The 13,199-nt window shown below is 31.1% G+C and overlaps 1 protein-coding gene across 5 annotated transcripts in view; it reads right to left on the reverse strand.

The window, feature by feature from the left end:
- The window catches only part of LOC123007102 (Kv channel-interacting protein 1-like), a 74,968-nt gene extending 62,392 nt beyond the window's left edge, over positions 1-12,576 (reverse strand). The window contains exons 1-4 of one of the 5 annotated variants that reach the window (XM_044402153.1): positions 12,375-12,576; positions 12,225-12,300; positions 7,300-7,411; positions 7,178-7,249 (exon numbers count right to left, since the gene is read on the reverse strand). In XM_044402153.1, the coding sequence (XP_044258088.1) occupies positions 7,178-7,249; positions 7,300-7,411; positions 12,225-12,245 (205 nt within the window). In that variant the 5' untranslated portion in view covers positions 12,246-12,300; positions 12,375-12,576. Of the gene's footprint in view, positions 1-7,177; positions 7,250-7,299; positions 7,412-7,459; positions 7,767-12,224 lie in introns of those variants that run through there. The other 4 variants (XM_044402152.1, XM_044402151.1, XM_044402155.1 and 1 more) reach the window with 4 other exon arrangements.
- Between the last annotated feature and the right edge of the window lie 623 nt (positions 12,577-13,199).

Genomic DNA, 13,199 nt, shown 5'->3' on the forward strand with positions numbered 1-13,199 from the left:
AAAATAATATGTCATAAATTTGAGGAATACAACATATGAGAAGTTATATCTAGATTTATTCTCTGGGACAATAAAACCATAACGCGTGTAATACTYTTAAAATTGCTTTTCCGATAAATAAAGTAAAGGCAAAATTTACAAGCACTTAAAATAAAATTATTCTTGACATAAGCTGCAATATTATAAAAATTGAATTATAAACCAGTCACAATTTTATTAAAAATAATATTAAAGAAAGTCTTAAATTTTATCTTTTCCGACTCAATAGTTTTCAACGACAGAAATTGCAGAGAAAAGAATCTAGCACTCGTAACGTTAACGTCTATAGAAAGATACATTGCAAATTGCGTGTAGATAAAATGAAATCTTCCAACAAGAAATTCATACATAAATCACCACGAAAACTTTGGAATAAAACAAAAACTTTTACTTGGTCCGACACAATTACATTATATTTTACTAAAAAGTTGATAGATAAAAAGCGATTAAGATGTTAACATTTAACTATGCAACGGTAAACCAACAATTTCCACAGCTTGGGTGGGTTAAATCCACAAACGAGTGGAAACTGTTTTTTTAAATCATTACTGAGGGAACGAAAAAATCTCTAGTCTAGATTACGGATACCTAAAGAATTAGTTCTCCGTAGTCTAGATATAATGATTATTACTTTTTCACTAGGTGAGAACAGAAAGAAAGTCGAGTTACTGAACACAATTTAAAATTTATTAAGTTTTAAATAATAAAAGAAGTCATGAAAGTGCCTTGTTTTAGACTTGTCTATGTAGACTTTATAAATATAATATCAAATTTAAAAAGAACTCATTTTTTGTATGTATGATAAAAAGCTCTGCAGAAACTGGTTTAAAAAACAAACCCACACTTGTCATAAGTACAGTTAGAGCATTTGAAGAAACAGGTCGTTAGTGTAAATTAAATGAAGTAATAATTTAATTACACGTCGTGAAAGCGCGCAGACTTGCACCAAAAGCTCTAACAGAATTAGTATTGCTCCAACTAAAGCAACCGCATCCTTCTATAAATTTACAAACTTTGGCAGCCAGACTACCATATCGAGAAGTTTATAAGTTGGATGTTTTAAAATTTGTTCCTTAATCTTTTGTCAGGAACGAACTTATTTTCCACTCAACCGCTCCATGTGAGCGAAAAAATTATGACATTTCGTCCTCTTGATTTATAATAAAACATATCCTTTAAAAGCTTTTGCGAGTATGGGGTAGTTTACAAAAACTGCTTTTTAGGTGGTAAAAAAAAAGATCAATTTTAGTTAAGCCTGTCATGTGATTACGACTTGGTTTCAGGATGTTTATGAGCTTTATTGAAATTATCCAGGTTGCAAATTCACCGGAGACGTTTAACATTGTGAAACGGTGAGCTTTGTTCGAGTCTACTCGTGTAGAAAGCTCGTCTGTTACAATCCATTGATTACTTATATGGCTCAAGTTCGAGCCCTGATATCTTATGCACAATTTCACGAGAAAATACTTTTCTTCTTCGCTCATAGTCTTCCATAGTACAGAATTTTAATTTCAATTTAAAAATTCATCTGCTCTATTCTAGTCCAGTGCTCACAAAACTTTACTCAATGAAAAACTTTTCCCAATTTATAATGTAAAACCTTAAATTAACATAGAAAGTTATCTGGAAATCACAATCTTTAAACAAGTAACTCATCACCTTACTCATCGCATTGTTTGGAATTTTAGACACTTAAAACTCTTGATATAAATAGCATATGACGGTTGATAACATAAAGTGGCAAAATAATAAAAAATGGCATCACCTAAAAGATAGTGAGGGTGAACGCTTACTACAAGAACAAATCTCAAAGTGGTAAAGCTATAAATCGGATTTTATCGTTGATTAGCTTGTTTAAATCTAAATCCATTTAGTATACTTAGTTATAAAACAATTGACAAAAAGTTGTTGGCAACTACCAAACAATTTATCAAATCGATATGATAAGATATAATGTCTCAATGCCACAACAGTATAAGTAAACAAAATGTTAAAACAGTACATTTAGTTTACGGGTATAGTATATTGTTTTTTACTTAGAAAAGTCTTCCACCAACTTAATGCTCTATAAGCTCGGGTTGCTGTAAGTGACGTTAATGTGGGATGATACCAATTTATCATAATTCACATTTCCTTTCTCCAATAATAAAACGAATAAATAAGTTTGCAGTTAAACGATAACACAATTTGACAGTTTATAGCAAAAACTTCCAAGCAGAGTAGGTGTCTAAAGGGATAAAAAATCAAAGTCAATGCGAAAACTTTCTTTAGTAGATTAATTACCCATAGGTAAACACTTAAAACCTTAATTTAAGTTTGCGCTGAAAAAGAACAAGTCTCGTCGATTCTACCTAACACATTCTAGTCACGAATCTCGAAAATAAACTTGGATTGTTATTTACAAAAGCTTCAAAGAAAATATAAAAAGCTACAGAATTAGGAAGGCTATAAATTGTACGCTCTAATAATTCGAAAAAGTGTATTTGTACAGCTAAATGGATGGAGGCTTTATCGAAATTTCGTGTGTTATTTATTGTTCTCCCGAGCTTGTTAGTCTTGTTATCTTGATAAGAACAATGAACCTGAAGTTTTGCGGTTCAAGGTTTCAAAGAGCAAAACTCTCAGAAGTTGCAAAAGGTCGAACCTGTTGACCCATTATTTATTAATCCGGCACCTACCAGCACCTATGCTCATCCACGCTACTAGATGCTCAAATTCAAAAACACTTTGCAGCATTATTAACTTACTAGAGTTACAACTTTTTGTTCTTGTTGTGACTTTTCACCAAAATTATTATTTCATGTCACAGACGACTGCCAGGGATGGATTCCGTAAGCTCCTACATCTGTTATGAAAGTTTCAACAAAGTTTGTAATATTATCTTATTATGATAGTTTAACACGTATCTGAACGTCCCTTACCAAATTTCTTGATGGGGTAACTCTGAAACATAGTCAGAAAGTAACCTTTTTGTTGTTGAATAGAAAGAAAAGCGCAGATATAAGCAATTTGCCTGAAACCCTTATTTGTAGAATTGGGTCAGTGTTGTAGTTGCACCGCCGCTTTTCTTTAACAATTCCCCATTTTAGAATATCCACCTAGTATAACAAAAATCCACTCCTATTTGCTCTTCGCGTTTGTTTGTGTTTGTAATGACATAAATTGAAGTTGCTTGAAGCTTGCTAAGCCTTAAACTAGGAAAAGCTTTGTCGGCTGAAATAGAGAGTGTCAACTCGTAGAGTTAAGCCATAAATTGGTAAAACCGTGTTCTGGTAAGATAGTGATAAGTAAAGATGATTGTTATTAACGAACCCTCGCATAATAGTCGCCTGAAGTAAGCCGTAAATTATTGGTATCTTATAGTCGATAGTGTAATGGTGGCGCCAATTACGCTTATCTGATTAACTGAATGATAATTCTCTCCATTTCGGTAAAGGTATTATTCGGATAATGCACGTGCCGAATCTCACGCGTTTTACCTTCACATCAATGCGAATTTCACTCCAATTGACTCGAGAACGATCAGGAATAAAAGCATTGGTGAAATAATAATGAGACAATACAATACCATCTCAGATACTTTATTAGAATTCGCGTTGAAAAAATTATTAGATCCGTACGTAGAAAAGTGGACTGAAATTTTTAAAAAGAAAAGATAAAAGTCCACGCCTCAATAAAATGTTGCCATTAAACAAAAAATAATAAGAAGAATACATAGTCTATTTAGAAACAAAAGCTTTAAATATTTGCTATTCATGTGACCATGTTTTTAATTTTTTTATTCACAAGTAAATTACAATAATTCATGTCGTTGTTTTAGGGCTTATTTATTTGCAACTCTCATTAACACGACTAACTGTTATTTGTCAAAATATTTTTAACTCATATCTACTTGTTATTTCAACAAAAATAAAATATCAGAAACGAAATAACATGACATTTATAATTTACATACATTGTAGTAATCCTACAAATAAATAATACGTAAAAATATTTGTTATTTTTACAATTCTAATTAAAACTCAGATTTAAACATTAACCCTGTAAGAATTTTTAAGCTTCCAAAAAATATTCCCGGAAATAATTGCACATTTGGGAAATTGCCAACAAAGATATCACAAAAGTATTCGATAATTTATTAGTGGTTTAAATAATTTTCGATTTCGAAAAATTACAAAAATCATAAAAAATTAATATGATTTTTTAAATAGAAAATTTTGTTAAAAAAACGTAAAGAAAAGCTTTTGATGTCAAAGCTGTTGTAAAAGTATGTTTTTCCACGACCGTATAATTTCGTTGTTGTGGTATTGCTGAGGTCGTAGAAAAAATGGTGTACATAACTCGCTGAAAAGTTTCTAACGCACTTGTGGGACTTCTGCACTTACCTAATGTCTTGTGCATAAGATTCCCCACTTGTGCGTTATTTCTCAGTTTCCGTGCTCGTTATGTAATATACTATTACAAATTGTATTTTGATTTTTTATTTTCACCTTACACTGTTAATATTAAATGATCGACAAAATACACTTCGAGAACTGGTTTCCATTATGAATGTAAAAATGTTAAACAAACGATGTATGAATTAAAAATTATAAAAAAAATTATAAAACAGCTGAAGTAGTCAAAATAACGTTTAAGTTCTGTTTTCGTTTAGGAAATACCTCAGCCAATCGCCAAACCAGATTGTCGTCTTAAAATTAATTTGTTAAAACCAAAAAAGGTATTCCTAATTCCTAAATAATAGCTACACTTATTATTCCATGAAATTTCAGTTAGAGGAATATTGCCAGTTCCCGCAAATTTATAGTGGGATACCAGCTACTTATAATAAGAATTTTATTATAGGACATTGAAAAACATGCACCATAATTGATAGAAGCTAAATATTACATAAAATCACGAAAAAATTGTTCAGTGTAATTTTTGCTCAATGCAATTGGTCTGTTAATGCCACCAAAATCCACTTCCGTATCGTGGAGGTAGCGAAACTTTTCATAATTTGTGAGTAAACATAAATTTCGTAAATAAGATTGTGTGCTGATTTCGAAATTCCGCTTGAATTAAACCTCGTGTAACTCCTTCAACCGAATCATAACGTATTCAGTTCACAGTTTCAATTTCGCCGCTGAAAATTGAGTGCATCCCTTGGACCACCTGTTGCCATAGTTACAATTTAAACTAAGTCGCCTGCAGGTCTTATCCCAGGAAATAAACACTTGATAGAACTTTGAAACATGCCTCAGGACAGTGGTTTCATTAAATTAACATTGCCCAAATGACCTATTCCGACAGACATGAAATATATCGGAAATTGATGCGGATAACACCGGAAAAGCAAACACCAGTAATTAATGCAGGAAAAAATAAAACAGAAGCGGTAATGAAACAAAAATACCTAGTAAAAGTTTTCAAATGTCAGACTGTTGGAGTAACAGTAAACAAAAAGCTTATAAAACGAGAGAAATAACAGAAATTTCTCTTCAATTTTTGATGAAATACCTACTCAGAGAAATGGATTCTAATAAATAACAAAATTCAATTTTAAAAAAGAAAGATGATTCAAATGTGATTGATCTTTCTCAGAGAGAGTTTTGTCAGCTAATGTTTTATTGGTTCTTTAAACGCAAAATTGTTCAGTTAATTTAATTACTGATGTTTTTAATGGACTTAAAATACTTTCTTAATCTCAATTTTAATGCCTGAAAAGATTCGCAAATAATTAGTTTCAGTCTTAAGATGAGGCAAAAGCTTTTGTCTTAAAGTTTGTGAAAATCGGAAGAAGAGATTAATTTGTGAACTCGGATCGATGAATGTTACAAATGAAAATAACGATTCGCCCTAACGCTTGTTTCAAAGTTTTGATTAGGACTAGAACACGCATTTAACGAAACCTCAGCATGAAATATCTCCAGCATTATTCAGCCTGTAAGAAACTTCTCGGTATTAACTCGACAAAAACCAATTAAACCAGCAGGAAATAAAGGAATTTAGTGTGATTAACGAGGATTTAAGAGTCTATTATTTCATGCTGTCGGGATGTAAAAAACTGGCGTTATAAAACTGGTAGGTACTTTGATATTAATTGTCGAGTAAAAAAGCTGACAACGCAGCAAAAATGTTGATGAAAAATGATTTGTTTGCGACACGAAAATCGGTTAGTCGCGAAATAACGTCGAGTTATAATGAGTTGGCACACAAGAATGATAAAATAAAAAAGACACTTTGTTAACAGCAACAAAGCGGAAAGATAACGAGCTTAATGCGATTTGAGGAGCCGATTTGAAACGCCAAATAGACGATAAACTGTCTTCAATCAGATAAATTAAATAATTTACAAAATGTAACTAACAACCCGATATGATATTTATATTTTTATCTGGGATTGTTAAGTATTAATATTATTATAGGCGTATCCATTAATAGACACATAATTTAGTTCATATTACACTCCTTGAAATATAAATCTATATTCCACGACTCTTGCCTGTATGGCCTACTGTGTGAAAGCAATTTAACATTTTTATTAATCAAATTAAAACGCCAACTTTCAAATGTCAACTTTATCAATGCCAAAAATCAAAAATATTTTATAGTCGTAGGTAAATCATAATGTTCTACTCATATATAATAGGTATTATTCACTCAGGTGATTAAAAAACTCGCTTACGATTCGTTTTTTAAACTTCACTTTTGTCGTCATCACTATACATATGCTCGTTGAATAATATACTATTATTTTTAATTTTTACCATATCAAGAAAAAAAATCAACACTGGATAATAATATTAAACCATTGGCAAGAATCTGATGTTTACAGTATGTCAATATTTAATATTTTTACATTTATGGTTTAAAATAGCGCCGAAATAAGAAATAAATCAGTATCAATACAAGTGCCAAAACACCACAAACCATATTTTAAACTGATACACATTTTTATTAGTACGTCAAGATATAGTCCTGCCATCTGCAGATGGGAAGACTAAACAATACAGATTTCGTCCAAACACAACGAAACAATCGATTCACCTGTAGTAAATTTACTAGAAATGTTTTTAGTGTCGTCCATGTTGTAAAGATGGCAGCAATTCAAGTGCGCAAATTATGTTTGGGGGCGGCATTTAAAGCAAATACTTACTTAAATAATATCTCTCCAAGCTGTCTAAGTCATCGTAGTGGCTAGGCCGAATCTCTATGAACTTCTTCCATGCTGTAAAACTGACTTTTTTCTCTGGTCAAAAATGAAATAAGAAAACTTACTATTTTTGAAGAAGCTCAAGCACCCACTTGACTCATTTTTCAGAGGTTGTTCGCTGCCTTCCCCTAGTGTACTCAATTCGATATCTTCTCCCTCGGCATCCTCTGGCTTAAACTGAAACAACAGCATGAGACTCTAAAGCTATAAATAAGATAAGCGCACTTTCTGAACTTGAGCCAAAGGTTCAGCCCAATGCATTGCACTTTTTGTTTATTGTGAACGGCAACGATTTCACGCGACATTCAGCATAACTAAAGCGACACTATATAGAAAATTTCAGTGGTGACCAGGTGGTATTGGCATGGAACCAAGTTATTTTAAAGCAAGGGAATAAATTCGTGAGATTAAGGCAGAGGACAGTGAGCTTTATTATCGCGTTCGCGGTGTGAAAGGCCCGTGGAAAAATAAACAGGGGAATCCGTTACGGTAGATTGAAAACACGCCAAAACTTTGGTGGAAACCGACTAATAAAAATAAATTTGGTATTTTTGTTAACCGTTACTGATGTTACGATGACACATATGGCGCACATGTTGCTGACGAATCAGAATGAACTTTCACACGATGCAATTGTGCAAGTACAACATTTTGTTCAAATATCTGCAGAAAAGTGGTAGATGGCATTAGAACTAGTTTCTTGCTAAAAACGTCAGACATGGCCGTGTGAATATTTATAAAGTTATAATAATTGTTATTAAATCCTGTCGGGCATTTCAAAAGAAAGAAAACACAAAATAACATAATTAACTTAATTTATAAGACATTAAAGTCGGGTTTTGTTTTATTGTTGATTTACAGTTTACACAAATTATTTAAACAAAAAAAAGTTTTATTCAATGCTTGTGTAATTTTACGACTTCATTTCAACCTTATTCTTTAAAAACAAAGAGTAAAGGCGGTCACACATCACACGATTTTTAACTAAATTTCAACAGTTTACATTATCTCCTAGAGCAATAAATGAATTTAATTGGACTTTAACTTGAACGAACAAAAAAATTGATTAGCACAATATAAAACTTCTTTAAATTTAAAATCACAAATGAAAACTTCAATAAGATGACGTAGTAAATTCATTATTTTATAATAAAAAATTACTAGACCTTAAGTAAAAACATTTAAATTTGTAAATTATTACATTTTATGTTTCTTTTTTTTAATAGTGTCAATTCATTAGATTGACATGAATTGTGGTGACACGCTGAAACATTTAGTTATTTTTATAGAAATAGGTCAATTTGGTTTACAACAGTAACTGTTTGCAACATCAAACTGGGTTTTGCAAACGCGTCGGATAAATGTACAAAAATTTAAAAAAATATAAATACTAAATTGCTAAATTAAAAGTTATTAAAGGGTGTCCCAACGGGAACTTGTGGATTTAAATTCCAAATAACATGCGTAACAACATAAACATAAAGTAAAAACCTCAAAATTATATGTGGAACAAGATATCGGATAAATGTCCACCGCGATTCCTATTGCACACAGCAATTCTCCGATTCTTTTTTTTAATTTTTAATAAATTTATCAAACATATGCAAATTAATTTCGGTAAATGCCATCGAGGTGGAATTAAACGCAAAAATTGAGGATTTGAGGAAACTGATTGGTGGTCACGATTACGACTCTGTGAATGAGAGTCTAAGGGGTGAGAAAAGCGCTCTTTTGGAAAACATCAAAGAGTTGCGTCTCCAACTCCCAAGACCAAAAAACAAAAAAAAAAAACTCACAACAACTCTATGACGAAATTATATGAAGTGGTCGAAGCCATAGTTAATGATTTATTCAAATAAATAATGTGAAATTTAAATCCCCAAGTTCCTGTTGGGACACTCTTTACAAGTTATTTCAAAAGTCCACGTTATAAATAAGAGTACATAAACTACAAATAATATAAAATGTAAATGTCAACTTAGAAAATATAAAACTGAAAAAGATACATTTAGTTAATGTTCCATGATTAACAGAAATGCAAAAAATTATTACAAACAGTTAACAGTTGTTTAGTTTTAATCTTTATTAACTAGGACAGTAATTCTATAATTTATTCGTATAAAAAACAATTTATTTAAATTTAATGACCCACATATACATCATTTGTTTAATTAATTAGTGACATAGTAACATTCTATTTGAGAATCAGATATCAGGTTTCACACCTACGAAAATTCTCCTGCTGATGGATTTTTGATAAATGCTTTCAATAGTTTCAACCATGTATGGATCAGGTGAACGTGGCTTTAGCTCCAGTATTTAAGTTTTTAAATCAGATCCGATATTTGCACACGTTAAAAATGCATGGAAGGGGTCCCAGCCTGGGGCAAAATTTGATATATATTGTGTATAATTACATATGTGTTAATAGTTAAAGAGGGTACAGGTCCGCGGTTCGACCAGAAGGGATCAAAGAACCCGTGCAGACATTCCAGGACGGGTGCGGTGGTCCGGACAGCCTGTGGCGTATGTGAACGTGATTATATGGAGCAAATAGCTCCTCACAAAAACAAAGTTTCTTGTCACCGTGCAATTTACTAAAGTCTTATTTACCGGATCGACTTTTCTGATCCTTAATGACAGAGCCGAGGTCGCACACAAAACGGGCACGCAACGACTCCTTCTTTCGTTGTCGTTCCCGCTGATTATCGGTTTATTCAAGAATTTGTATAATTGGATCGCATCAAAGCATTATCTCCACTTTTTCTACACCGTCACTGAATATGTAGCAATTTACGACTGCCGTAAAGGTGGACACCTATCATATGCTTTGTCTGAAACCATTTGCCACTAACGGCATCACAAACTTAATCCAATTTAAAAATCAGATTCAAAGAATAATAATGATTAATTTTTTCAAAATATTACGGTTGGTGCTTGCTGAATATCAAAATCGCTCAAACTTATTTTTAGTTAGTCTTGGTTTCTAAGCATTTTCATTCAGAAACAAAAAATTTGTTGACAATAAATTTAAAATTAGTTTTATGTTATACACATGTAGATATTTTCAATTCTTTATTCCTTCTTGTTGTCTTGTTGTCAAAAACTTTAAATACAATGTTAAATACACATTTCTTCAAGATAATTAAAAAAAATAAATAAAACAAGTACATACATATTGGTAAAAATAGTAGAGTATAAAATATATAAATAATATCCATAATATACAGTATGTCTCCGGATTGAGTTTACAAGAGAAAAATTTATTTTATCTTCGATTTTATGCCAAAACTGCAAAGGAAAAACATTTTTGCTTCACCTGAAACGAGCAAATTTATAATTAAAACTTCATTATTCTGATTCAGTGAAAAGAAAAGTTAATTTTTCTCTTGATTTTGGACTAATTTTTCTTTGCTTTTTAAGTCTCATCACATTGGCAGTTTTATTTATTTGACAATTATATGTCATTTCGACAATTAATTTATTAATTAAATAAGTATAGTTCTTATTAAAAATGACATATAAATGAAATTTTTTTTATCTTAAAGCAGTTTCTTTGAGTTGCTATTTATTAAATTATGTTTTTGACAAACATTTAACTTGCGTAAACTCATTTGTCAAAGTGAGATCATTGTTCAAAATCAAGAGAAAAACGAATTTTTCTTTCTACTGAGTTACAGTAATTTTTGCTTGATTTGGTTGTCTCAGGTAAAGCAATTTTGGCGTAAAACCAAAGATAATTTTTTTTTCCTCTTGTAAACTCAATCCGAGGACATACTGTATAATTATATAAACTGTTTATTCATTCCTTAGATTGTTAAAAAACTTACAAAAATTCTATGTCTTGTTTGTGATTCCGTTTCAATTGAAAACTTTAGCAATGACAAAGTTTCTAACAAATATTTAAAACTGAAAAATGTGTTTTGTCATTATTAAAAACTAAGTAGGATGTACTTGAAAAATAGACTGTCTAACGTAAAAAAAGCAATAGGTTAATAAAAAATTTTATTGCTAGGCGTTCTTGTACTATGATTTTTAAAGTACACATCTGATGATTTTATAATGCTTATCTCCACAGAATTTTAAATATAAGAGCATCCAAAGTTTACCTTTTAATTTAAAATAAAAGACAAACGTATTAAATCGTTCGAAAACTTCTACAGTATTTATAAAATGTTGTATATTTCTTTGTTTAGTTCTTCAACCATCAACCCGTTAAATTAAATCCTAAATATAGTTTAACTGTGCTAGATTGTACAAGGAAGAAGGAACATATTTGTTTCACCTGTTAGGTTAAAGATACAGTCAATTGACATTTTTAATGTTATTTTGAAATTTATTATATTTTCGCTTTTTCTGTTTTAAAAAAAAAAAACTTTTTTTACTATAATTTTTTTATTGATTAAAAAATTGATGGGGTGTGTTGCAATAAGAAATAGAAAAAAAATTCTACAAAATATAATTATGCAACAAATAAAACACTTTGATTAATTGAACAGCTGCTTGAAATATCATTTACGAGTATTTATAGCTAAATATTTGATGGGTTTAACCACTACCGTGCTCAAAAGTTTATTCTATTTTTAATAGTTTAAAGCTTTACGGAACTTATTTATAATATTTTAAACATTTCCAACATCATAACACATCATTAAATTAAGATTAAGTGCCGTTTTATGAATTGGCATTACCACAAATATGTGTCGAACCGATTCTCAAAACATGCACACCAATATTTTATAATTTGCAAATCAAATGTAAATGTTAAACTAATTGGACATAACAAAAGGTGCTACATTTTTTATGTCCAATTTTAATAGTGCCACAGTAATAATTTCACTTGTTTTCTTGTAAAAAATAAGTGCCTTGTTATAAAATGCATGTTTTCAACATAAACATAAATTAATAATGAGTACTAAAAATAGATTTCTATGTTTACACTCAATATTCTATGCGAAAATTTTTATACTGTTCAGTTTTGTGATGTTACCTGATCTCTCCGGGAAGCCATTGTGTATATGCAACCATGAAGACGCTAAAGTAGGGTAAATTCGCGTACCGGGGCACTGTGAACCGTGCATTAGATGTAGCAGGTCAATTTTGTGGAGGTTAATACAATGTTGTCTCGTTAGACACATACCTCCAGAGGCAGTTCGAAACGCGGCGTCAAATTATAGAGCACTTCATCGGCGTTGACAGAGGGTTGAGCGTGATTCATATCGCGATGTTTTAGATTAAACGGGCGCCGGAACTGACGAAGGGTACCCAATGTTTTATTTATAACGAAATTAATGGCCACCCTAAGCACAAACACACAATTATGCTTTAATAGGTTGATCAGAATCCCATCGTTTGAACCCTCACATCCGAAAGCGCCTTGCACTACTGGACGCAGTATACGCACTTTGCGATCTAAAATTATTTTTTGTCTTTCTCACTTGCTGTGGTTAATTCAGCTTTAATCGAGATGATTGACTGGGTTTGGTTATTTTTAAAACACATTCTCGTAAAATTGTAAACCAGAACGCCTGCAAAAATTTGAAAATTTCAGAATTTACAAAATTTTATTGACTTGTTGCAGCACGTCTGATTTATTTTTGCGCGGCTTATAAAACGGTTGTAACGAAAGCAATGAATAAATATTTAGGAACGGATTCTTTCCTGAATCAAATTTGAAGTACAAAACTCTTGTCGAGTGTTGCGAATTTAAGTACTGCTAGGAAAAACACAATTTAGATTATGTTCTACTTAAACTTAAATAAAGGCTAAAAAAAAAGATATAAAATTGATTCATCTTAAAATTATTAAAATTAGTCATAATTAGCATAAAAATTTCTTGTACCAAATTATTTTCAGGTGTAAATCAAGAAACCGGAGGCGAGTACTTTGACTTGATGACTTATTATTTGTAATAACACGCATGTGCCATACAAAACATTATACAACACTTCTTTTACTATTTCAA

Source organism: Tribolium madens, unplaced genomic scaffold (assembly GCF_015345945.1).
Source record: "Tribolium madens isolate multiple individuals breed KSU strain unplaced genomic scaffold, Tmad_KSU_1.1 Scaffold_3;HRSCAF=73;Tcas5.2_LG2, whole genome shotgun sequence".
Lineage (NCBI taxonomy): Eukaryota > Metazoa > Arthropoda > Insecta > Coleoptera > Tenebrionidae > Tribolium > Tribolium madens.